Source organism: Thalassophryne amazonica, unplaced genomic scaffold, assembly GCF_902500255.1.
Source record: "Thalassophryne amazonica unplaced genomic scaffold, fThaAma1.1, whole genome shotgun sequence".
NCBI lineage: Eukaryota > Metazoa > Chordata > Actinopteri > Batrachoidiformes > Batrachoididae > Thalassophryne > Thalassophryne amazonica.
In genome coordinates this window covers 1-27,418 of record NW_022986465.1, presented here as the reverse complement: position 1 = coordinate 27,418, position 27,418 = coordinate 1, and the positions used below count along the sequence as shown (strand labels likewise).

Genomic DNA, 27,418 nt, shown 5'->3' with positions numbered 1-27,418 from the left:
TTTCTGCAGAGAAACCTAACAGAGTACTTTGTTGCAGTCGATGTCAATAACATGCTCCACCTGTATGCCAGCATGCTCTATGAACGTCGAATCCTCATCTGTTGTAGGAAATTAAGCACTGTAAGTACACTTCTACAGCTCAACAAAACCTTCACCAGATGTGGTCGTGTCAGGGGCAGCTGCACGACACGTGAAGTTAAGTGTTTAGTTGACGTTCAAACAATTCACCACTTCCAGGAACTGACCTGGAAGGACTTAAACACATTGTGAAGGTTTTCTTGGAAAACCCAGTGGAATAACTTACCCAGAGAGCCTTCGATGTTTGAACCAAAGGAACGTCTCTTTCATCCCGTGGGAGGTCGGAGCCGTGGAATCGGAGTGTTCCACGTTCAAGGCCTCCATTGTTGAGGCTGCTTTGAGCCGTGGCCAGACAGTTTTCGGTGCTTGTCGTGGCAACAAGCCAAACAATCGCTGGTGTACACCTATAATGAGGGTCACTCCAGGAACCAGGAGATGCAAGAAGAAGAAAAAGCAAAACTTTGGAGTTTGAAGAGGCAATGGGGAATGACTTTTGTCAGCCTCAAAGTCTGTTTGGAAAACCATCAGAGCACTTAGAAATGGAAGACAGTTTTAGCCCAGGCTCTTTTCAGCAAAGCTGGAGAGCTACTTAAGTGGACTGGGAACATTGTTATCAGAGGAAGGGACACTTTGAGGATCTCTCAGCCCTATCGACATGCCCTCCTTAGGGGACACAGAGGTAGAAGACATTGGTGAAACTGGTGCCATTTCCCGAATAGACGTCATTGAAGTTGTCAAAAACTCCTCAGTGTCATGTCACTGGGAGTGCACGAGATTCACCCAGACATGCTGAAGTCTCTGAATGTTAGTGGGCTGTGATGGCTGAGACATCAAGACAGTGTTACTTGGATGTTTTAGACAGTGTCTTTGAATTGGCAAACTGACATGTTGGCCCCTGTCTTTACAAAAGGGGACTGGAGAGCCTCTTCCAATTTTAAGGAATTAGGTTTAGCCTCCTTATGAAAGCTAGAAATGAGGCCGATAGTCGAACCTCTGATTCAGGAGGAATAATCCAGGTTCTGTTCTGGTTGTGGAACACTGGTCCAGCTCTTTACCCTGCTGTGGACACTAGAGGGGGCTTGGGATTATGCCTTTTCATTCCACATGTGTTTTGTGGACTTGGAAAGGGGGTACGGTTGGACACCTCTGAGAGGTTTTGCAACATGCGATCTGGTCTCTCTAAAGTAGAAACCGTTTCCACATTCTTTGCATCACATCAAATGTCTTTTGGTGATTTTCATGGACGACATTTCAAGGCACAGTCAGCAATTGTCGGGTTTCTAGTTGGGTAACCTCAGAATTAAATCTCTGCTTTTTGTGGTTCTGTTGGCTTCATCACACTCTTCACAGCTCTGCTACACATCAATAACCCAAACGACTTCCCTCAAACACATTCATGATAAGAGTTTCATATTTTAACTTTGTACTCTGAACACAAATATTAAGTTGTGATCTGATGGTGTGTGTGGTGATGCACCTGTTCCAAATGTAATGTCTGTGTCCACAGTTAACGGCGTGTGTCCATGGGTCTGCTGCCATGTTATATCCAATGCACTGGCAACATGTTTACATTCCTGTCCTGCCTCCACATCTGTTAGACTACTGCTGGTGAGAACACTATATGGCAACTGAGATGTTATACTCCAGGCTTATTGAGACCTTGCAGTTAGACCAGGTACAAATATTCCCACAAGATTCCGTGTTTCGAATGTGGTTGCTGTGTAGTCCTCCTCACAGTACATCTTTTGCACTAATTAAAATTCCTGGAAACATATCAGCATCATTTGGTGTGTGTGTGTGTGTGTGTGTGTGTGTGTTAAAAACTTTCCTACACATTGATTTTACAGACAGTTTGTGTTAGAGGGCACCACAGCAGATCAGTCTTTCCATCTCACCCTGTCCTCTGTCTCACCAACCACCTGCATGTCCTCCCTCAGCACATCCATAAACCTCCTCTTTGGCCTCCCTGGTGGCAGAGCTGAAGATGTTGAGATTCTCTTTAGGAGTGACGAGGACGGACAGGATTAAGAATGAACACATCAGAGGGACAGCTCAGGTTGGACGGTTTGGAGACAATCAGAGAGGTGAGACTTAGAGGGTTTGACATGTGCAGAAGAGGGACCCAGGGTATATAGGGAGAAGGATGCTGAGGATGGAGCCACCAGGCAGGAAAGGGGAAGAGGGAGGACAAAGAGGAGGTTTATGTTGTTGTGAGGGAGGACATCCAGGTGGTTGGTGTGACAGGGGAAGACACAGAGGACAGGATGAGATGATCTGCTGTTGTGCTCTCTGTTAGCAGCCAAAAGAAGATAACGAGGCCATTTCGCAACATTATTATTCCAGCTGTTTGTCCTAAAATACTACAAACAAGCAGACAGTCCCCATTACCAGCCACATTGAGCGGACTCGGAGCTAAAGATGAGTAGGAGATGCTCCGTTCAGCAACTGTCACTCAAAGCAACCACGCCCCCAAATTTACATCTTTCTTGAATATATCTAATGCATCTGATGCTCCTGAACTCATCGTCAGTGTACCCTGGTGTCCTCGGGCATTTTGGGTCTTTCAACAATTGGGTACCCTCTTCCAGGTGACCCCACCATGCTTGATCAGACCGCAGTGTGTGTTCGGGTGGCATTTGCTTGTTCCCATGGACCTCGTCTCTGGATCCAGAGCCATCTCAAGGCTTCTCCACTGCTTGGGTGATGTTCTTGATAGCTCTGGTCCTTGCTGCTCTTGTGATGCCCAGTACACTGAGGGCTCTGTGGAGTGACTGACCCACAAGTCCTCTACAGCCTACTTCAGTGGGCAAACACTTCGCCTTCCAGCCCTGCTCTCGACAGCTGATGACCAGATGTTCCTATTTGTTCTGTTTCCTTTCCTGAACCTCCCCCATACGGTCTTCCCATGGCATCATCAGCTCCATCATGAGGATGTTCATAGTAGACTTGGACACCAGAAGTATATCTGGCCTCAAAGTGGTGCTGATGATGTCTTGTGGGAATCTCAGCTGTCTGTTAAGGTCCACAAGGAGTCCTGTGTCCTGGCCTTGGCTGCACTCCTTTCTTGACAAAAGCTACTGTGCTGGTGGTGTTTTGCACTGCTGCTGCTGCTGAAACCCATGTTGATGGTTTCTGCAATCTGTTTCAGCACCTGATTATTGTGCCAGGAGTAACAGCCCTCACCAAGGGCGTTCAGACAGGAGTTCAGAATGTGTTCCAGTGTACCCCTCGCTGAGGACAGCGAGCAGTTCGGGTCCTCCGCCTTTCCCCAGGTGAAGAGGTTCGCTGAGCAGGACATCATACACTGCCCGTATCAGGAAGGGTGATGCAGTGTGGTTCTGTCTGCCAGAGTTCTGTCCAGGTGGACTTTCCAGTCCATTGCCTGCTCCCACCTTGTCCAGACCCCCCTGTTGCCTTAGACCAACTGCTTTGCTTGATCTTTCTTCCTTCACTGCAGCCCTCACTTCCTTCTTAATCTGCTTCTACTTCCCCTTACACTCCCTATGCCAAGGTGTTGGGAACATCCCCAAGCCAGCTCTACCATGAGCCACCTCGCCCACCAGATCTTTTTTGGTGCAGCCGGGACTCAGCATCCAACACAGCAGCCTTGGTACTCCACTTCCTTCCTGTCTTAACCACCACTCCAGCCTGGGCCACCTTGGGTCTCTTGAAGTCTCTGTACATCAGTGCCTCCCCTAGTCCGTATGACCTTGAATTCTTCTTCCATAGACGTTAAGGGGAAACCAGAGCTTTGTGTTGTTTCTGTAGAGAGCGATGCTGCTGAGACTCCTGGGCAACCCCAACTATCTCCTGAGGCAGCTGCTGACCTTTCCTGTCCAAGGGACCTCATGAACAAGTAGTGGCCATAGTATCCTTGGCAGAATACGATGCATGTAGGAGATGCTCCATTCAGCAGCTGTCAGTCAAAGTGACCACACCCCCAAATTTACAGAACCTTATGGCTTAAAATTTGTTAAATTAAGATGTTACCAAAAAATTTGCCCCCCCCCCAGAGTTGCCATGGAGGCAGAAACTGTTGAAAGGGAACAAAAGTTTTTTGTGCCAGTTATCCGAGTATGTTTGCGGTCTGATTCAAAAGGTGCCATGTTCTGTTTTTAACACTTCTGGATACAAACATCAGACGGCACGGGTGCGTGCGCTTGGTTTCAGTGCAGAAGCTTCTCAGTTCAAACCCCACCCCTGCCACATTTCTCCACATAATGTGGAGTTGCGTCAGGAAGGGCATCCATTGTAAAACTTGTGCCAAATCAACATGCCGATTCGCCTCGGGTTAGCTGTGGCGACCACGAGTTCAAAACAAGGGAGAAGCCAAAGGGACTAACTAAATATAAAAACACCAGGAGATAAAAGCTGATCTTCTAAATGGTTGTCTCTGGTCATAAACCCAAATATGCTCAGTATATACAAAAAAAGAAGAGAAGAGGATGTGCTTTGTTCTTTCAGAGGGGATCAGAGGGCTTTGCTGAATGTGAGGTAAAGATCAAAGCTGATATTGGAGAAAAGGGCTTTAAAAAAAACTTTTCCAATATATGTGCTCCTAGTCATTCTGATGTGGTAACATTCCAAACCCATTTGTTTCACAGCGCCCCAATGCCTTACCTTATCGGAGTGCATTCCAGTCTGATCGAGGTAAGTTGATCATACTGTGTTTGTGTTTTTGGGGTAGTGTTTAAATGTCACTGTGGTGCAAAAGCTTTTATTTACTGTATGTGTTCTACTGTGTGTGTTCATTGTAGAAGGTTCGAGGTATGGCTCTGGATGATGTGGTGTTCCTCAATGTGGACACAAACACTCTCGAAACACCTTTTGATGACCTCCAAAGCCTGCCCCAATGACGTTGTGAGTTTCACTGTTACATGTATTTATTAGACACAATACTGACTAGAGATTCATGACAGTCTTATAAAATGAAGCCGCTCCCCCTCTAAGTGTTCTGCCATTTACTTGCCGTCAGTTCTTTAAGTATTTGAACAGTGACAGAATTCTGTAATTTTTTTTCTAAGACCAGCACCACAGTGGAGTTGAAGTGAAACAATCTTATTTCAAGGTCACTCACTCATCTTCGACCGCTTGTCGGGTTCGGTTCGCGGGGACAACAGCTGGGAGCTGGAAATTTTCAAGGTGTTTAACAATAATATTGCATATAACCATTTTGGAATTTTGAGCCATTTTTTTCATATTAACCACTCGTCCAAAACAATGAAGCATTAAAGGACATTAACCCATGAAGTAGGATATAAGTTGGGATCATCAGTGAGTTCACAATTCTGATCCATCGTGTCTCTCAGCTTTCTTCTTTCAAGCCAATCAAATGTAAGTTTCCTTCAGCTTCTCCAGTGGTTCACTTGGAGTCACAAGTGGATCAGAGGTAGATCTGCATGTTGATTTGGCACAAGTTTCATGCTGGATGCCATTCCTGATGCAACTCCACATTCCATGGAGAATGGGCAAGGGTGATCGGGTGAAGGGTGAAACAAGCACAATGAAATGAGTCTTCAGATAAGATTTAAAGTAACTAGTGGTGGGCTTCTTCTGGTAATGGGACGGTGACATACAGCGAGTAAAATAAGTATTGAACATGTTACCATTTTTTTCAGTAAATATACCCCTGTTCTCCTATCAGAGGGCCTAGGGCTCTCCATGCAAAATTCTGCCTAAAGAGTGGGTGGGCCAATGCACGAGCTTGGCCAATATCATGTACATCAGAATGCCAATTTAAATAAAATGTTGAATTTCATCCAGTGGTGGGCACAATTCCAATAATCCGATAACCGATAATTATCGAAGATAATGTTTTCATTATCGGATTATCTTTTCAGATAACTTTGAAAACATTATCGGACAAATTATCTTCTGATAAATTTTGTCCGATAATTTTTAGACCATTAACGTGGTAAACAAAGCTGAATAGTACAAACATTTATAAAATTTAAAATCAGTGTGAGCACCTACCTGTTAAAAGTTTTGTAGCAGAAGTGCAGTTCTACCCTCTGCAAAAGAGGAGAGCTGCTTCTAGAAGAAAACCGCTCTATCATCTGCAGGCAAAGGAAGAACCGGTATAAAAAAAAAAAAATTTCTTTTAACCACATACTGATACGACAACAATATCACCCAAGTCATTCAGAGGCATACATTTTAACTTATGGTTCAAATTTTAACCAAACTAAGTTCGGGCAAGTTATTTAAATTAACATCACGTGTGAAGTTTTATAAAGTGAAAATATCAGATATATGTTTTAGTTTTAAAGTAATGTGCTAATTTTTAAGGTTTTAGTGGGGGGACATGCTGTGTCCAGGTGCATTATGGGTATAAGATATCTCAGTACGTTCACGACATGAAAAATGCATTTGAGACACTCTGATCAGGCTCCACGGATAACAGATAAACTCTAGTGCCTAAAACTCTTGTGAATATATTCTCTGGGTTTATAGACGTATTGTGTTGCGTTATTAAATTCCACGCATCTTAAACGTAGCAGAGTAGCAGCAGACACAGATTATCTGGAATTTGTTTTGGCAAGGTCTCTACTTGCCATCTACTGGTCAGTAGTGTTCATGGCAGTATTCAAACTGAAGCTGGGCTGCTACAACCCCTGGCAAGAATTATGGAATCACCGGCCCTCGGACGATGTTCATTCAGTTGTTTAATTTGTAGAAAAAAAAGCAGATCACAGACATGACACAAAACTAAAGTCATTTCAAATGGCAACTTTCTGGCTTTAAGAAACACTATAAGAAATCAAGAAAAAAAATTGTGGCAGTCAGTAACGGTTACTTTTTAGACCAAGCAGAGGGAAAAAATATGGACTCACTCAATTCTGAGGAATAATTATGGAATCATGAAAAACAAAAGAACGCTCCAACACATCACTAGTATTTGTTGCACCACCATCTGGCTTTTATAACAGCTTGCAGTCTCTGAGGCATGGACTTGATGAGTGGCAAACAGTACTCTTCATCAATCTGGCTCCAACTTTCTCTGATTGCTGTTGCCAGATCAGCTTGCAGGTTGGAGCCTTGTCATGGACCATTTTCTTCAACTTCCACCAAGATTTTCAATTGGATTAAGATCCGGACTATTTGCAGGCCATGACATTGACCCTATGTGTCTTTTGCAAGGAATGTTTTCAACAGTTTTTGCTCTATGGCAAGATGCATTATCATCTTGAAAAATGATTTCATCATCCCCAACATCCTTTCAATTGATGGGATAAGAAAAGTGTCCAAATATCAACGTAAACTTGTGCATTTATTGATGATGTAATGACAGCCGTACTCCCCAGTGCCTTTACCTGACATGCAGGCCCCATATCATCAATGACTGTGGAAAAAGCCATTTACATGACTTTAGTTTTGTGTCATGTCTGTGATCTGCTTTTTTTTCCTCCAAAAATTAAACAACTGAATAAACATCCTCCGAGGCCAGTGATTCCATAATTTTTGCCAGGGTTGTATTTTCAATCACTGTACTCGGGTCCCAGCTCAAACTGTACCACAGAACCGCCACGGTGATTTATGTTCTCTCACACATTGTTCGGTCAAAAACCACACGTCGGACTCATGTTCCAGAAGCAAAACGTAAACGGAAGCTTTTTTTTTCCAAACTTAATTTACAAAAACTCTCAATGGGAGACATCAAAGTTTAAAAACAAACAAAAAAACATTACAAGGCAGGTCTGCAGTGTTTGCACAAGCACAGTGCAAGAGGTGGTCATGAGATGTTAAACGCAGCTCGTTACTCCATGTATACTAAACAATGCAGGACGCGCAATTAACCTGAAACTCATTGCGATCCAAAAAATTCTCACACCAATGAAAAATCAACTGAAAGATGGGGCCAAAACTCGCACTGACACCAGTAGATCATGGCAGTGTTCTATTTGTTTTGACACCTGGTTATATCAGGAGGCGTTTATCTAATTACAACTTGGTTTTTTGGGGGGGTTTTTTTTGTTTTTTGTTTTTTGAAAATGCCTTTTTTTTTACAATATAAAAAATAGAATATTTACAAAAGCACATTTATCTGTAAACACCAACACACGACACACCTCACATTAACGTGTTGGGTTACATAGAATGAATGAGTCCACCAATCAGTGTTAGCGGAGGCACATTTTACCCAGAATGCCAAGCTGTCTGTGTTTGTTACAAAACTTCAAAATTAGTGCATATTCAACATTAAAAGATATATGTTATATCTTAACTTTGTACAAATGACAGAATTGACATTAATGGGAGTTATCTATCAGTATTCATTTTATTATACACCAAACCATAACTCAGCACAGCTTTATTTTCCAAGACCTCGGCCTGACAGCAGCATTGTGATTGAGTAGAGAGTTGAGCTTTATGGCTCCTCTCAGCTGCATTTGTGCTGGAAACCATGTAGTAAACTGGAGCTTCCAGCAGGGGGCAGGACACTCAAAGATAGAAGTGCTGACTCATTGTTTGGGTGTATGGTCGCCTTTGATGCTTTCAGAAGCGATCGTCGTGTTAAACTCAAAATCAGCTTGTTAGTAGTTGCAAGTGTAAAGTAAGTCCCTTCGGCTGCTCCCTTGTTCGCACTCAGGGTCGCCACAGCAAATCCAAGGTGGATCTGCATGTTGAATTGGCACAGGTTTTACGCCAGATGCCCTTCCTGATGCAACGCCACATTACATGGAGAAATGTGGCAGGGGTGGGATTTGAACCCGGAACCTTCTGCACTGAAACCAAGCGCATTAACCACTTGGCCACCACCGACAATACTGGAATTTATCGGTTATCTGTAACTTCCGATACATTTTTGGGTGGTTTAGCGTTTTAATTTGTCAAAGATAACTTTTCAGTTATCTGATTATCTGTTATCGACGTTAATTTTTTGGTTATTTGTGCCCACCACTGATTTCATCACAGATTAAAAAAAAAAAGATATATCACACGTGTCCATTGTTTGTCCTTTTCTCATTTGTTAAATGTATTCCATGTAATTTAATTTAAATTCAGGTGAGCGTTTAACCAGCTTCCTCCAAAGAAGGGCCAGAGTTGGAGAATGACAGGCAAATGCGATATTTTCAAAGGTGCTACTGACATGAAATTTTCACCAGATATCGGTAACAACCCAAGTAATCCACACATGCATAGAAACCAAAACAAATAAGTACAGAAATTAAGCTATTTGAAATAAAATGGAATGACAGAGGAAAAATACTGAACACCGTTACCGAAATATATTCAGTGCTTGAAGCTTCAAGATGCCTCCTGAATGGGGAAAGTAGTCTCATGCATTGCTCAGGTGTGATTTTTGTTCATTCTTCCACACAAACCTCTTCTTCTTTGAACTCTGATCTTCAGTTCTTTCCATAGATTTTTTGTTGGATTCAAGTCAGGTGATTTGGCTGGACCATTCTGTCAGCTTTATTAAAATTCAGTCAGGTATATCTTTTATACATTCCAAATCTAATGTTTTTGTTCATTCTCTGAAACCAACTGAGACTTTTCTCAGCTGTGTGTTTGGAATCATTGTGTTGCTGAAATGAACAAAGACAAGTCGTGAAGGCAATAACTGTGAAGTGACGAGAAGTGAGACGCCGAGGAGACGGGGCCCCAACCACACAACTTACCAGGACAAACAGCCACACATGAACAAACAGTGACAGCAACAGTCTGTTATCTATATAGTGAGCATCCATACACTAATCTAGGACACCAGAGTCATGATCCCCTTGAGAGCACCCAAAACCGAATTGTGGTGACGGCCACAAACACACAACCGTCCACACACAGAGACAAAGATCACAGTCCAAGGTAAGCACACAGGGTGCCTGCATGGGCCCACAAAAGGGGGAGGGGGGGGTAGAACCACAACACCCGGACCATGGCCCCCAAAGGGAGGAGTGAGCGGTGACGAGGGCAAAGGAGCCATCGCAAACTAACCCAAAGTGCGGGTAGGGACCACTGAGCCATATGAGGGCGGGGCCCGGCCCCCAGACAAGAGGCAAGACCCAATCCCCCGGGCCAGGAAGCACACAAGGCTCCCCCAACACCCAGGACTCCCCCAGTGGAGCCAGCAGGACCTCCCACCCCAGACCCCACCCAAAACACCAAAGCCCAAGATCGGGAGACCACCAAGGCAAGAGCGGGGCAACACCCCACCCCACGGAGACCACGGCTCCCCAACTCCCCAGCAGCCGTCCACCCCCCATTGCCAACACCCGTGCCCCATTGCAACCAACCTCCCCCCCCCGCCGAACGGGCCATGGACCCTGGGCCCCACAAGCCCAGGAGTAGGGCCCCGAGACCACAGCAGAACCAGTGAGGCAGACCCCCCCCCTCCCAGAGCCCCAGACAGCCACCCAGGGCCAACCCGCCATGCCACACTCATCCTACCTACTAACCCCACTATAGTTGTTATAATTAATCTTCCTTCCTGTGTGCGACCCCCTAAGTAAGCAAAGATAAAGTGTTGCATTAAAAGCAGGGCAGGAGACAGCAGGTGGCAGACTGCCATGGGAGGCCATGGTACACCGCTGCACCACAGCCTGCCTTGCAAACCTGCCACCGCCTAGTGACCCCGACTGTAAATTAGTGAATGTGTTTACTAAATGTGTAGAAATAAAGTGTGTGCATTGAAATGGCAGGACAGGAGTGACGGATGGAGATAACTGTGGGAAGCTGCAGCACACAGCTGAAATGGTGAAATTATGTTGTTTCTACTTCCAGATTATGGCACCACTGTGATCACTGCAACATTCAGAAGTTTAGAAATCCTTCTATAACTAATTCCATCAGTATGTTTTGCAACAATAAGGTTGTGAAGATCTTGAGAGAGCTCTTTGCCTTTACCCATCATGAGATGTTTTTTGTATGACAGTTTGGGAATGAGACACCTTTTATATGCCATCACTGGGCCTGAACTACCTGATACTAATTTGCACTGACAAGGGGGAGGATTGCTTTCTAATTGCTGATAGATTTCAGCTGGTGTAGAAAAGAAACCGACAGTTTTATAAAAAAAAAAAAAAAAAAACTATATGGATTTGAATCACGTGCGATTACACCAATCATGCTTGAACCCTCGTGCGCATGCGTGAGTTTTTTCACGCGTGTCGGTGACGTCATTCGCCTGTGGGCAGGCTTTGAGTGAGCACTGGTCCAGCGCTCTCGGCTGAAATCCTTTGTCTGAGACGCTGCTGGAGACGGCGCGCGTTGCTTTATCAAAATTTTTTCAGGACCTGTGAGGGATATCCGAGTGGACACTATTCGAGAAATTCTGCTGGTTTTCAATGAAAAGTTTAACGGCTGATGAGAGGTTGTGGAGTTTCTTTCGCTTTAAGGACAGCTCACAAAGCGGATCGGCGTGGCGCGGTCGGAGGTGGCATCCGTCTGGCTGTTTTGAGCTGAAAACATCCTAATTTAAGGCTCTGTTCACCCAGGACGTCGCCAGAGAACAGAGAAGTTTCAGAAGAAGTCGGCATGAGGAGTTTATGCGGACATTCCACTGTTAAAGGAGATTTTGTAATGAAAGAACGTGCGGGCAAATTCGCTGAGTCAGTTCCACGACGACGCCGCAAATCCATCTGCGCCGCGACAGGAGAAACACCTCCGTGTTGAAAACCATTTGTAAAATTCAGGCGGCTTTTGATGGCCTTCAACAATTGAGTATCTGAGAAATTGTTTAACAGCTTGGGCATGTTCCAACTTGTCCGTTAAGGTTTCCAATGGAGGTGTTTTTCCTGTGGCGACCACCCGCGCTCGGGTCCGGCCCGACATGCGAATCTGCCCGCACGTTCTTTCATTACAAAATCTCCTTTAATAGTGGAATGTCCGCATAAACTCCTCATGCCAACTTCTTCTGAAACTTCTCTGTTCTCTGACGACGACCTGGGTGAACAGAGCCTGAAATGTGGAAGTTTTCAACTTGAAACGGCGAGACGATGCCGCCTTGGAGCGCAGATCGCCGTCAGGCGCTGTGGGCCATCCTTAAAGCGACACTACCAGACCAAATCTCTCATCAGCCGTTAAAATTTTTACCGAAAACCAGCTGAATTTATCGAATGATGTCCACTCAGTTGTGCCTTACAGTTTTTGAAAAAATTTTGATTAAACAAAGCAGCAGTCTCTGAGCCATTCCTAAACAATGAAAAAATCGACGAGAGGGTGGGCCACTCCTCATTCAAAGACTGCTCACAGACGAATGACGTAACCGACAGGCGTGAAAAAACTCTCGCATGCCCACGAGGGTTCAAGCATGTCTGATGTAATCACACGTGATTCAAATCATATGGTTTTTGAAAAAAATAATAAGGTCGGATACTTTTCTAACAGACCTCGTATTTACTGAGAAAAATGGTGATGTGTTCAATACTTATTTTACCCAGTGTAAACCCAAACAACAAAATCTTTAGACTGATTGTTAAAAAAAAAAACAAAAAAAAAAAACTGGAAAGGCAGTGAAGAGGAGCTGATACGGAGCTGGAAAATTCCAATGTATAATATTACAGTAATTAAAGTAAGAAGAAATGGACTTGAGATTTGAAGGAACGAAATGGAGTCAAAGCTTCCAAAGAAATATGATTATTTTGACAATTAAGTAGATCTGCCAAATTTAGGAGCAAGAGCATCACTGAGTAAATCATTGGACTAAAACATGGTAATATTTGCTTTGATTTCATTAAGAGTAAGGAAATGTATCAAAATCTGAGTCTTAATGTTTTTTGATCTGTCCAAAAATAACAGTTTCTGTAATGTTTTGACTTCATCAGCAAATCTGATTCTCCATTGCAGTGTAAGACGATTACTTGCTTTTTGTTTTTGACTTGCCCTGGTGGCTCGAGGTCTCCACAGCATATTGGGAAGAGATCTGCATGAGGATTTGGCACAAGTTTTACACCACATGTCCAACCTGAAGCACCTTCAGTTGAGGAAACGTGTGCAGTTCCTGATCTTCCAAGCAGTCTCTCACTGAAGTACTAATCAGGACCCACGTTGCTCAAGTCCTGAGCTGATCTGACAGGATCAGCTGTGCACCGAGCAGAGTGAACAACAAAATGAAGATACACTAATTAAACATATATACTGTTTTAAGATGCCGTAATTATCGAGATTACAGACTGTGATTGCATTGATTAGAAAATGTATTACATATATAAGTAGATAAAATTTGAATGCTGAATCGATGTTTCACAGGTTTCAGCTTTAAAAAGCCGATTGAAGAAGGTGTCGGCAACAACGGGCGATGGTGTGGCACGAGCCTTCCTGAAGAGTCAAGCTGCTCTGTTTGGCAGCTACAGAGATGCTCTGCACATCGAGCTGGTGAGTCTAAAAAGACGAGATGAAACCTCTGACTTTTGGGAACCTGCTGGGTAGAAAGAATATTTTGGATACTGTTGTCCCTTTTGAATGATGATTTTGAAGCTCTGCATTTATCCTCCTCTTTAATTTTTCTCCACACAACCTACCTTTGCCAACACCGAAAAACAGTCATCCAACGGTCGGCTGGTTGTTTTCCGGCTTCAACCCTTAAAATCAAGCTGAACACATTTTGTGCAAATCACCTCATTAGTGTTTGTGTTATTGAACAACAATCATAATTTTGTAAATAAAATGATCCTACAGGCACTGAAATGATTCAAGGTATCAAGGTGTCTTTACTGTCCCCAATGGGGCAATTTGTTGTGCAGCCGGCAGATAGAACATATTCATACATACATAAACTTAAACATAACATGATCTTAAATATGGCATGAAAACTCAGCAAACAGTAGACATAATAGTACAACATAAAATAATAAGAAAACCTAGTTAAAAACCACTCGTGATAGTGTTTAAAAACCTAATGGCAGTGGGTATAAGAGTTCTTGTACCTATTGGTCTGACATCTTTTGGACATAGTTCAAAGTCAAAAGCCCATACCAGCAGATAAGGTAAGCAGGTAAGAACAGATTCAATAAAACAACAATAAAACATCTTCATTAAAGTGCTGTCCACATAAAACACCTGAGTTTAGGGTAAAAATGCATGCGTTGGTGAGCTTTCTTACATACCTGGTCAATCTGATGCTCAAAGGTTAGTCCACTGTCAATAAAGATCCCAAGGTATTTATTTTTCTGTACAACTTCCACAGACAGTCCATTAATAACTACAGGAGAAATGTCATCCTGCTTTTTCTTAAAATCAGCTGTTTCTTTGGTTTTGTTCACATTGATATCTAAAAATGACAATTTACACCAGGTGATAAAATCTGAAAGGCCATGGTCTTGATCAAGTGAATTTAAAAGAGACACAATGACAGAATCATCAGCAATTTAGCAATAAGTCATCCTTGATGTTGACTTTGACACGTTAGTAAATATAACAAATAAAAGAGGTGAAAGGACACAACCCTGTGGTGAACCAGTAAAAGAAATGAGCATCAGAAAAAACGTTACTGGCTCTAACCCGTTGAGATTTGTCAGTTAAAAAAAATCCATAAGTCAGCATAAAATCCCTGGGTCAATGTTATGCTCGTTTTTAACCTCTCTGCTGAAATGAAAAATAAAAAAAGAAAATCAATGAATAAAAGAGGTACAAAGGTTTTAGTCACCTCTAAATATGCAATTACTGCATTCAGTAAAGTGCATAGTGCATCATCAGTTCCCCTACCTGACCTGTATGCAAATTGAAGAGAATCCAAATCATCTTTGACAAAGTCTAAAAGAGTGTTTTTCACAATTTTTTCAAATGTCTTAATCTACAGTAGTGTTCAGAATAATAGTAGTGCTATGTGACTAAAAAGATTAATCCAGGTTTTTTAGTACATTTCTTCTTGTTACATGGGAAACAAGGTACCAGTAGATTCAGTAGATTCTCACAAATCCAACAAGACCAAGCATTCATGATATGCACACTCTTAAGGCTATGATATTGGGCTATTAGTAAAAAAAAAAAAAAAAAGTAGAAAAGGGACATATCATTGCCTGGAGTTTGCTGATTTTATTTCGGAGTGACCGGACGTGGGCTAAAATTAACGTAGGCAGGGGTATCCAATGGAGGCCCTGTCTCTTTAGCCTTTGGCGGATGCCACTTCAACTCCCCTCTTTCTTAACCCAGACAGCCCGTGGCTTCCAGCATAGTTTTCCACTGGAAGCTCAGGATGGGTGATCTCCGCGGGAAAGGTTACCACTGGATCGACAGTGCCAACAGCATCATTCCGTAAAAAGAGGAGGAATTCACGGCCATACCTTGGTTCCACAAGTCCACTCCAAAAGTGCCAAAAAACATAAAAAGTAACAGGAGAATCATCATCATCATACCCCGGAGAGTCATTGTTTTTGCTTCTGTAACACCCCAATCCATGCGCATATATAATGAAAGGGACAGCGCTAAATGCACGCATTCATTTTTAGCATTTGCGTAATTAATTTGCCATAAATGGGCTAACAGCCAGTGGCAATTCATGGGAGACTGGGTCAAGACATCTGATTTTTTTGCAGCAGAAGCAAGTTGTCCTGCTCCTGTCCTCTGTGTTGCACAGACTGTGTGTCCCGTGGGGAGAGAGGAGAGATGAGCAGAGCTGCGGCTGCTTGTTGGCATTCATTCAGATTATGTTTTAGTTATTTCACCACCAAAACCAGCGGTGGATTTATTGTGTCTTTCCCATTTAAAATGTGAAGTTGATATGTCCTCAGTGCTGATATTAGCAAGTTTTCTGCGTGCGCATTAAGATAGTTGTCGAGCTCACTTCTCTTCTCAAAGAATTTGGTTAGCAGCTGTTGTCCCTCATTTAGTTTTCTTTTTTCTCTTCTTTTTTGAAATCGGGACTTTGATTTTTTTTTTTTTTAGGAAAGACATCTTATTTCAACCTAAACACCTCATGCTGTCAGATCCCGTTTGGGATGTGTGTGTGTGTGTGTGTGTGTGTGTGGCAGCGTACCACCTGTGTGCCTGGACTAAACCACTGTACAACTGTGCAAGGGGTGGGAAGGGCCCTCAGAGATCTTTCAATATTATTGTTAGAGCAGAATTATGTTTTGCAACATATATACATTCAGTCTAATTATATTCTTTTACAACATGAATTGTATGGACATTAATAACATGCAACACAAAAATGTATTTAATGCCAGTTTTTTGTGGGTCCCCTCCCCATGGTCTGGGCCCTGGGTACATAGTACCCTTTACCCCCCAGTCCGACGCCCCTGGTGTGGACAGGTGTCTTATATACAGGTAACAAGTTCAAACAGGTACAATTAATACAGGTAAAGAGTGCAGAATAGGGGGACTTCTTAAAGAAAAACTAACAGGTCTGTGAGAGACAGAATTCTTTCTGGTTGGTAGGTGATCAAATACTTATTTCATGTAATAAAATGCAAATTAATTATTTAAAACTTATTTAAAAATCATTCAGTGTGATTTTTTTTTTTTTTTTTTTTTTTTTTTTTTTTTTTAAGATTCTGTCTCTCACAGTTGAAGTGTACCTACAATAAAAATTATAGACCTCTACATTCTTTGTAGGTGGGAAAACTAGCAAACTTGACAGTGGATCAAATAGTTATTTGCCTCGCTGTACGTAGATCTTCTCTACCCATATATATATCTGCGACTGAGCAGCCCTATTTAGGATCTGCTCTAATCACCCTAAACAGGGATGGGGCTAGAAAAGGTGCTGTAAATATAATCTCTTTCACCTTAACCTGCCTGGATTATTGCATCCAGAGGGTCACCACCTCTGTGTAAGGACAAATTGCCACCATTAATTGACATTGTACAGAATGGATGGAAAGTTCTCCAACCTGAGCCAACTAAGACCCAAGAAGAAAATCACCACAACTTTGCTCCTGGACTTGCAGTATGCTGACCACAGCCTACACCAAGCTTGGCCTTCACATCAACCTGAAAAAGACACAGGTCCTGTATCAGCCTCCACCCACCATGGTTGGTGTGTCAGAAAATGCCAACTTGGATGACTAGATCAAACACTGACTTCAGTGGTGGAGGTGGGCCAAAGCATCCCACCCTGCACACAACATACGCAGCCGTTCGTGCGTAATAGATACGCAGGTGCGGTGTGAAAGCTTTCGGTGTCATGATCAATGCTTATTCACAATATGACATTTGTAAAATGCTGTATTTTTTGGTCGCACAGATTTGTGACAGTTTTCCTGTACTTTTAGGGAGAGCCAATAACGTTTAATGAGGAAACCTTTGTGAACCACCGGTCCAGCACCATGAGACAGTTCCTTCAGAACGCTATCCAGCTGCAGCTCTTCAAACAGGTACAGACAGAGGCAAAGGATGCTCTGTGTTAATATTCATCATCAACTGTGGTGTCATGCTGTGGTTCCACCTGCAGTTTATTGATGGTCGTTTGGACTTACTGAACTCGGGTGAAGGTTTCAGTGACGTGTTTGAGGAAGAGATCAACATGGGGGAATATGCAGGTGAGAGCAGCACACGTGCTAAATCACTCCAAGGTCTGACTGCGTTCTGCCTCAGACTCTCACTGTCCTCACAGTTTGGGGCAAAGAGCTTTAATACTTGAATAAGATAAAACAGTCACTGACACAGAAGAATCAATCTCAGATAAAGTCCATAGGTGCTGTGTATTATGCACTGACCCTGGTTTTGAAGTTGACTGGATTTTTTCTACACATAGTGCCAACTGTGTGATTCAGACGACCGTTACACACAGTTTCCATGTCCATGTAGACACATCAGAGCTGCAGGTGCACCTGGACTGAAGTGTCCCATGGCCACCCAGCAACCCCAACTCCAGCAGGAGTACCTGGGAAGTGACTGACCACTGCAAAAACTTTAGAATGTGTGTACGGGGAATTATTTCCAAACTCTGTATTTTTATTATTATTTTTTTTTTTTTAAGGGGACTTGGTGTCAGCCTGAATACCTTATTCTCACTGGTTAGACCATGAAAAGTACTTGTGCAACATTAAACCTAGCTTCATTAGACCTTCACAGTCCAGCTCTACAGTGTCACCACCTGTATTTATTTATTTTTTTTCTATTTGTGATTCAACTCCACAGGCAGTGACAAGACCTACCACCAGTGGCTGTTCACGGTAAAGGTAAGACAAGTGCAGAAGCTTTTACACAGAGAACGAGCACCCAGGAGATAGACTGTTTTAGGCCTGTGCAGCAGAAACATCTTAAACCAGAGGTTGAACTACACTTTAAAGGGAAACTAATTAATTTAGCTTCCGGTGGGGGTGTTAAGTATTCTGAATTCCGATTCCATACATGTGATGGTTGTCAGGAAGGGCGTTCTGCCACCGGGCACACAGCGTAAACGTTGACAAACCAAACATGCACATCATAAATTTATTTTCCACACCAGATCTGCCAGGACCTACTGTCGCTGACCGAACAGTCTCCCATAAAAATCGGTCCACCCTGCCTTCACTGTGCATGCGTCACTTTGGAGCATCAGCAGCAGTTCACAGATTATCACCTGGTTTCTGCTTCAAACTGCCTCCAGTCATCATCTGTCTCAGCAACAGATATCTGAAGCTTTTGTACAACAGTCATTTCTACATAAATTCAGCGTTATTTCATCATAAAAGACAGGGGAGCGATCAGAGCACCGCAGCAGCACGCCTGTGTCTGACGTGCTACGTCATTTTGGAGCGTCAGTAGCGATTCACCAATTATCGCCTCATTTCTGCTTCACACTGAGTTTAGAATGATTTAAGAGGTTTTAATTTGTCATCTGATGGTTAATAATCACATTATTCCCCTTTGATCACTTTGGGTATAGAGAGTCAGACTCAGAGTCAGTGTAACCAAAAGCTAGGCTAAAGCTGCATTGGCTAACCGCTGTCGTACCAAATCTAGCTGCTTAACGTATTCTAAGGTTGGAAATCATCAAGCGGACACTTTGTTTCCATCTAAGAGGCTACCCGGTTGATCGATGTGAATTTATATCGTCGGATGTAAAACTTAGTTTTTTTTTTCCAACACCAGTTAGCTGATTAGCTGCCATTCCTTAGCGGCTAACGGCGACCCATTCATTCTGAATCCTTTATTAGCTATCAGTTAGCAACTAATGGCGGCGCAATTACTCGCAAATTGACACCACCTCCTAACCAAACATCACTAAAATTTCGTCACAAATAAACCCGCACTCCTCATCTAATACCGCCATACCAATTCCTCAAAAAAAAATATGCGTTGATAAGCATTTATAAATGGACATAAAAAAGTAAATTGGTCGTGTTGGTGACAGGGCCGCTGCTAAGGTTTTGGAGGCCCTAAGCATAACTGGTCAGGGAGCCCCCCCCATTCAAACTGTTACTATGACTATGACTAACCATTGAGGTGGTACCTGAGACTTGTATAGCTTCGGTGAAATGCAAATTCTGCGTTGCAATGATTACAGATAACTTTGCTTTTCTCCAATGCGCCATCCTCAGGGCTGGATCCAGAATGAAAATCTGACATGCATTTTTGCCCAATGATAAAATAAAAATCATATGCATCTTGTTATTCAATAATCCTCATTCTTTTATTTGTGTGCAACATACACTGTCACACTTCTTTTAATATATTTATTATACTTCATGGACCATAGTGAACACTTCTTATATGAATAAATATGATGTCCTAAAAAAACAACACTATAACAAAAATTGACTGTAAACAGGATCAAATTTATTGCCCAGATCTTTCAATTATACCTGAATCTATATATAATTTTTTTCAATTGATAAAATCAATAAAAATTTGACTGCATATATTCTTAATAAAAATATATTGAGATACAGACAGTTCACAGAAGACATTTTCCATTGATACCAATCAAAATTAGAAACAGTCCAGCAGGTAACAATATTCATCATGTCCATGACTAAATATACTAAAACAAATACATCACAATTGTACATATACCACAACTTGATATGTGTACAATTGTGATGTATTTGTTTTAGTATATTTAGATTTTGTTGTGATTTGGTACTTTATAAGCAGATTAAATTGAACTGAAATTGAACATTTTATTGAGTCTTAAAGTAAATAAATATGAAATTGGTCACTGGATCCTTAAACTTTGGACATAATAAACTCTACATGGTGGATCCTTGATCTCTGGACATAAATAGGAATAAACAAAATCTGTAATTTTTGTCAAAAGCATTTCCTTTCAGGCATTATTGGCATGAATGTCTTACAGCACATTTCATTTTGGGAGGAAAAAAACATTTTAGTCGATTGTAGTTTCTTGTCTGTATTACAATGTTTGGAAAGAGGTGTCATTTTATTTAAAGCGCGATACATTTTGAAGTTATTAATTCCAACCAGAACCTGTCTCAGCCGCGCAGCGTTTCGAGCTGCGTGAACACGGAGAATGATTCTCTTTTCTTGACAGCAACAAGACAAGAGTCCCAGTTAGTGACTTTAATCCACACAAAAGTGACTGATGATATTTTAATGGCTTTGAGAGGGGTTAAGAAGCGGACTTACCATTAGTGCAGTGAATCAAAGAACCAACAAATGCTGTATCGAAGCATTACTTCAATGGTTCACAGCTTCAAAGCAGAGCCGTGCTGCAGAAACGGTTGATTACAGACCAAACCCTGAATATCCGACTTTATTTGTACGTCGTATGACTATGAAACTTGGAAAAGTCTGTATAATTTACGGACTATAGGTTGACATGAAAAGCTGTGTTCAACTTCAGCAACATAAGCTCGCTCCTCAAACTGATGCTTTCAAAATTTTTTAGACCAAGCAGAGGGAAAAAATATGGAATCACTCAATTCTGAGGAAAAAATTATGGAATCATGAAAACCAAAAGAACGCTCCAACACATCACTAGTATTTTGTTGCACCACCTCTGGCTTTTATAACAGCTTGCAGTCTCTGAGGCATGGACTTAATGAGTGACAAACAGTACTCTTCATCAATCTGGCTCCAACTTTCTCTGATTGCTGTTGCCAGATCAGCTTTGCAGGTTGGAGCCTTGTCATGGACCATTTTCTTCAACTTCCACCAAAGATTTTCAATTGGATTAAGATCCGGACTATTTGCAGGCCATGACATTGACCCTATGTGTCTTTTTGCAAGGAATGTTTTCACAGTTTTTGCTCTATGGCAAGATGCATTATCATCTTGAAAAATGATTTCATCATCCCCAAACATCCTTTCAGTTGATGGGATAAGAAGTGTCCAAAATATCAATGTAAACTTGTGCATTTATTGATGATGTAATGACAGACATCTCCCCAGTGCCTTTACCTGACATGCAGCCCCATATCATCGACTGGAAATTTACATGTTCTCTTCAGGCAGTCATCTTTATAAATCTCATTGGAACGGCACCAAACAAAAGTTCCAGCATCATCACCTTGCCCAATGCAGATTCGAGATTCATCACTGAATATGACTTTCATCCAGTCATCCACAGTCCACGATTGCTTTTCCTTAGCCCATTGTAACCTTGTTTTTTTCTGTTTAGATGTTAATGATGGCTTTCGTTTAGCTTTTCTGTATGTAAATCCCATTTCCTTTAGGCGGTTTCTTACAGTTCGGTCACAGATGTTGACTGCAGTTTCCTTTGATGTCTTCCTTGGTCTACCAGTATGTTTGCCTTTAACAACCTTCCCATGTTGTTTGTATTTGGTCCAGAGTTTAGACACAGCTGACTGTGAACAACCAACATCTTTTGCAACATTGCATGATGATTTACCCTCTTTTAAGAGTTTGATAATCCTCCCCTTTGTTTCAATTGACATCTCTCGTGTTGGAGCCATGATTCATGTCAGTCCACTTGGTGCAACAGCTCTCCAAAGTGTGATCACTCCTTTTTAGATGCAGACTAACGAGCAGATATGATTTGATGCAGGTGTTAGTTTTGGAGATGAAAATTTACAGGGTGATTCCATAATTTATTCCTTCAGAATTGAGTGAGTCCATATTTTTTTTCCCTCTGCTTGGTCTACAAAAGTAACCGTTACTGACTGCCACAATTTTTTTTCTTGATTTCTTATAGTGTTTCTTAAAGCCAGAAAGTTGCCATTTGAAATGACTTTAGTTTTGTGTCATGTCTCTGATCTGCTTTTTTTCTACAAAATTAAACAACTGAATGAACATCCACCGAGGCCGGTGATTCCATAATTTTTGCCAGGGGTTGTAGTAATAAACATAAATTTACAGATACATTACCTTACTCATAAGGAGGAATGAAAATGGAGGTGTGTTACCAGTCTATTACAGTGTATATATATATTTTAAATAATTGCCTTTGAGACAAGATTCCAAATGCATTCTGCACCGCACGACTCACACAAGACAATCTGCCGCTGTAGATAATTCCTCTGTGATTCTGGGAGCGATGAGAGAATGGTTTCATTAGCTAAGTTCGACAGCAAATGCGACATTGGGTGCGAAATGATTATATAGCGTGGAATCAAGCGGGGCAAAGCAGGATGCAATGTCCCAACAAATTGTGTGCCAGTGCTGGGATTAAGTCCTCGATGTAGAGTGAGAAGTCTGCAACCCTGATTATAATGGTTCAAAGATACCAGTTGTTGAGGAACTGCCTTCAAATTAGAAACTGAGTTTGAAACCGGTATGCTAATAATCCAGGATCAAGGCACGGTGTCTTAACAAGAGGTTTAATTGCTGCTGTTCTTAAATATGCAGGAGTGGTGTCAGTTGTAAGCAACAAATTAATAATATTCCACTGTGGTTGAATAAATCCTTAAACAGTTTAGTTGGCAGTGGATCAAAGAGAAGTGCTTCTTGCATCTTTCAAAATTCTCAACATGTCAAATGAGACATTATCTCAGTTGTCAAATATAGCGTTTCCCTCTGAATTTACACATCATTTAATTATGGGATCTTTTAATCTAGCTAAAGTTTGTTGGGATATTTTAGTTCAAATGTCTATTTATTTATTTATTTTGGTCTTGGTCAGGGGCAGAAAAAGGAGCAAATCCTAAATAAGCATGGTCCAGGTGGGACATGAACCCAAGACCTTCCTGCTGTGAGGCAACAGTGCCGTCATTTGTATGCTGAATAAGGTGCTGTGACTGCCCTTGAACTGGCTGCAGTATCAATCAAGAATGCTGGATTTTGCTTAATTTTTGCTGAGTCTGTCAGAATAGTAAAGTCATTTACAGGAAATCAGGCATGAGTGTAGGCAAGAAAGAGGGCAACAGGACGGTGGAGCGAGGAGGAGTAGAGGTGGTGAGAGTTGATATATTTGACGTCAGCTGTTCAAGACAATTTACATACACAAAACCTGAATGTCTGGTTGTCTGCCTGAATGGTTGCCATCCATGACTGGAGATGGTGCTACAGTGTGGGAGATGGAGCCACATGCACCACCAGCAGACTTGACCTTGTGTTTCCCTTCCAAACTCAACATCATCAACTCCTGGACACCCACTTCAATAATAGTCCTTCAGTGGTTTTTAGCCATTTATGTCATTTATTTGTTTCTTTGTTTTAGTCATTTAGTTGTGTTGTTTAATAGATTTATTTATTTTGCCATAAAACAGCCACTGATGCTATTGAAAGTACAGCTTGCTCCTTTCAGGAGATGCCTGAGGAGAGCTCACTGAGTCTTGAGGTCAGAGGTGGTTGGTGATGTCTACATCTTTGTAGAAGACCAGTGAGACAAGTCTTTGTGGTCCTGGTGCACCCTGTCTGGTTGTTGGATGCTAACCAGTGACCCAGTGTGTCTTTGTTACTGGGTGTCTTTGGAGGAGCCTTGGGTTCACCACTGGAATGACATTGTGTCACGTGGGAGCACCAGCAATGACATTTTGGACATGTGGTGCACGATCCGGCACGCAGGTGCCTCAGTGTTGAGGGCCCAGCGGCTGGAGAGGGCCATGGGTACGCCCGCATTTCACCCGGCTGCAGCACGAAGATGCCTAATCATGAGAGGTGTGGGTGCACTGGTGGTCTGTCTGGGTGGTTGCCGTCCAGGATCCAAGGCGTTCCCTGGTGTGGTGGATGTAGCGATATGCAGCACCAGCGCATGCTGCCATAGTTACTGCTCTACTGCTGCTCTACTTTGAGGTGTGGACGGCCCATTACACTACCTGTACTGATCTTTTCAGCCTTTTTTCTAGCGCCACCATGAGGACAGATTTCACACTTGTACCATCACTGTTGAGAGAGCTGCAAAAAAAAAAAAATTCTGTACTTTTATTCTGTCCAACTATTTTGCTTTGAGTGAATCGATGTCTGCTTGTGCGATTTAGCGATTTATGGTTTGTTCAAGATGTTTATTAGAAATCGCACATTAATTTATCCATCCGCTGATGAAGGACTGGATGTTTTCTGACAGAAAGGGGGCGGTGCCATCTTCAACACGGTGAAGACTAAGGCAAACCCAGCGATGAGGACCGTTTACAAGTTTGTAAGCACACTGCTCATTTTTCATTGGTTCCCTCACATTCATGTTCCCTTCACAGTGATGGTAATGTTTTTCTTTGGCAGGCCAAAGACCACGCTAAAATGGGCTTCAAAGAAGTGAAGAGTCGGCTAAAGCAGAAGGTACGCAGCCCGTTGAGTTAGTTTAATAGCTAATCCATAAAGATCGAGTCTTTGTAGTCATTATAAAGGTCAGTGACAATTATTTCTCTAAGTGCATGAAACGACGTACGGGTGTTTCCACATGAAATCTGACTCTTATTACTGTAACTTTACGAACCAAACATCTTCGTGTCACTCACTTTGTATCGTCTTTTCTCCTTTCAAACATCGACCTCGCCGTCCCTGCGTGTCCCGTTTCCAGGAGCAGGCAGAGAACAGCGCAGGAGTCATCGATGAAGACGGTGCAGCAGGTGTTACGCCCGCCGCTGCTGGAGGCAAGGGGGAGGGGCCACTACATCCCTGGGATGACTACAGGCCCGTCACGCTGCACTTTGGACAGGTAGGCAGAACGCCTCTGTGTGTCAAGGAGGAAAAGACAATGGAGTCATTTTTTAATCCATTCATTATACATGAATGCGGGATAATCACATGGAAATAGAGACCTGGAATGGACGTCACGTGACTAGCGGCGTGCCGCACGGTGGCCATTACTAAGGTTGGAGAGAGCACCTTGAGCCAGTTAAACAGAAGCGAAATGAGGGGAAAAAAGGCAGCCAGTGCTTCACCATCAACTGCACCAACGACAAAAACAAATTCTCCAATACTAAAATGAACTGTACAAGAGCCTTAATGTAATTATGTAAATCAAATGTCTATTTTAAAGTCGTTATGTCACAACTTAATATTGATATACTGAGACTATAACTCAACGCCATAAGTTCTTTTCATTGCGTTCACATGCATAAACTCTCTCTCTCTCTCTGTCTCTCTATGTATATGTATATATGTATGTATATGTGTATATGTATATATGTGTGTATATATGTGTATGTGTATATGTGTATATGTGTATGTGTATATGTGTATATGTATATGTATGTTTATGTGTATATGTATATATGTGTATGTTTATGTGTATATGTATATATGTGTATGTTTATGTGTATATGTATGTATATATGTGTATATGTATATGTATGTTTATGTATATGTATGTATATATGTGTATATGTGTATATGTACGAGGGCTGTCCGTAAAGTATAGGTCCTTTTTATTTTTTTCAAAAACTATATGGATTTCATTCATATGTTTTTACGTCAGACATGCTTGAACCCTCGTGCGCATGCGTGAGTTTTTCCACGCCTGTCGGTGACGTCATTCGCCTGTGAGCACTCCTTGTGGGAGGAGTCGTCCAGCCCCTCGTCGGAATTCCTTTGTCTGAGAAGTTGCTGAGAGACTGGCGCTTTGTTTGATCAAAATTTTTCCTAAACCTGTGAAACACATCGAAGTGGACACGGTTCGAAAAATTAAGCTGGTTTTCAGTGAAACCTTTAACATCTGATGAGAGATTTTGAGGTGATTCTGTCGCTTTAAGGACTTTTCACGGTGCGAGACGTTGCGCAGCGCTCTCAGGCAGCGTCATCAGCCTGTTTCAAGCTTAAAACCTCCACATTTCAGGCTCTATTGATCCAGGACGTCGTGAGAGAACAGAGACGTTTCAGAAGAAGTCGGTTTCAGCATTTTATCCGGATATTCCACTGTTAAAGGAGATTTTTTTAATGAAAGACGTGCGGACGGGTCCGCGCGTCGGGACGCAGCCGACGCGGCGCGGCGGCACAGGAAAAACACCTCCGTGTTGATAACCATTTGTTAAAATCCAGTTGGCTTTTGATGGCTTTCAGTGGAGTGAGTATATGAGAAATTGTTTATCAGCTGGAGATGTTCCAACTTGTCCTTAAGGCTTCCAGCAGAGGTGTTTTTCCTGTGACGGAGCGTCGCGGCGGCTGCGAGCCGACGCTGCAATCCGCCCGCACGTCTTTCATTAAAAAAATCTCCTTTAATCTCCATGTCTATCTCGGCTTTCAGTGCTTACCAGTCGAGTGAGTATAAAAGAACTTGTGGAGAGCTGGACATGTCCCAACTTGTCCTCTAACACTCCGAAACGGAGGTGTTCCTTTGTCTCGCTTCATCAGCGAATCGGTCATGATGTCCAGGTCTTGTGATAACCAGAGAAAGAGCACACGACGGTCTCGTATCCACAGAGCCATCAGCTTAGAAATGATCCAGTGGTTTGTGCCGCATCGTCGCAGCTCGCAGCGCGGCGCACCGACCGTCCTTTAAAGGGGTCCTTAAACCTGTAGTTAAAGTCCTTATTCTCTGTGAAGCCCGTAAAATTTTCACTGAAAGCCAGATAAATTTTTCGAATGGTTTCCAGGTGCCAGTCTCTAACAGCTTCTGAAAAAATTCTGATGGAAAAAAAGTCCTTTTCATTCCGCCATTTCCAGACAATGAAAATCCGACGAGGGGGCGGGACCACTCATTCCACAAGGCGTGCTCACAAGCGAATGACGTCACCGACAGGCGTGGAAAAACTCACGCATGCGCACGAGGGTTCAAGCATGTCTGACGTAAAAACATATGAATGAAATCCATATAGTTTTTGAAAAAAATAAAAAGGTACGATACTTTATGGACAGACCTCGTATGTATGTATGTATGTATGTGTGTATATATATATATATATATATATATATATATATATGTATGTATATGTGTATATGTATGTGTATATGTATGTATGTATGTATATGTGTATATATATATATATATATATATACATATGTATGTATGTATATATATATATATATATATACATATGTATGTATATATATATATACATATGTATGTATATATATATATATACATATGTATGTATGTATATATATACATATGTATGTATATATATATACATATGTATGTATGTATATATACATATGTATGTATGTATATATATACATA

At 42.1% G+C, this 27,418-nt stretch overlaps 1 protein-coding gene across 1 annotated transcript; it reads left to right on the top strand.

Annotated features, from left to right (window-relative positions):
- Positions 1–25,002, top strand: LOC117506229 (DENN domain-containing protein 1A-like; the record flags this gene model as incomplete). The annotated part of the gene is given in 12 exon segments (XM_034165723.1): positions 1–120; positions 1,586–1,686; positions 4,683–4,728; positions 4,836–4,925; positions 4,927–4,938; positions 13,267–13,392; positions 17,232–17,333; positions 17,411–17,498; positions 18,100–18,140; positions 24,371–24,442; positions 24,523–24,579; positions 24,821–25,002. Coding segments are annotated over 12 exon segments (1,037 nt in total), but the record flags the coding sequence as incomplete, so codon positions are not given.
- Positions 25,003–27,418: the final 2,416 nt, after the last annotated feature.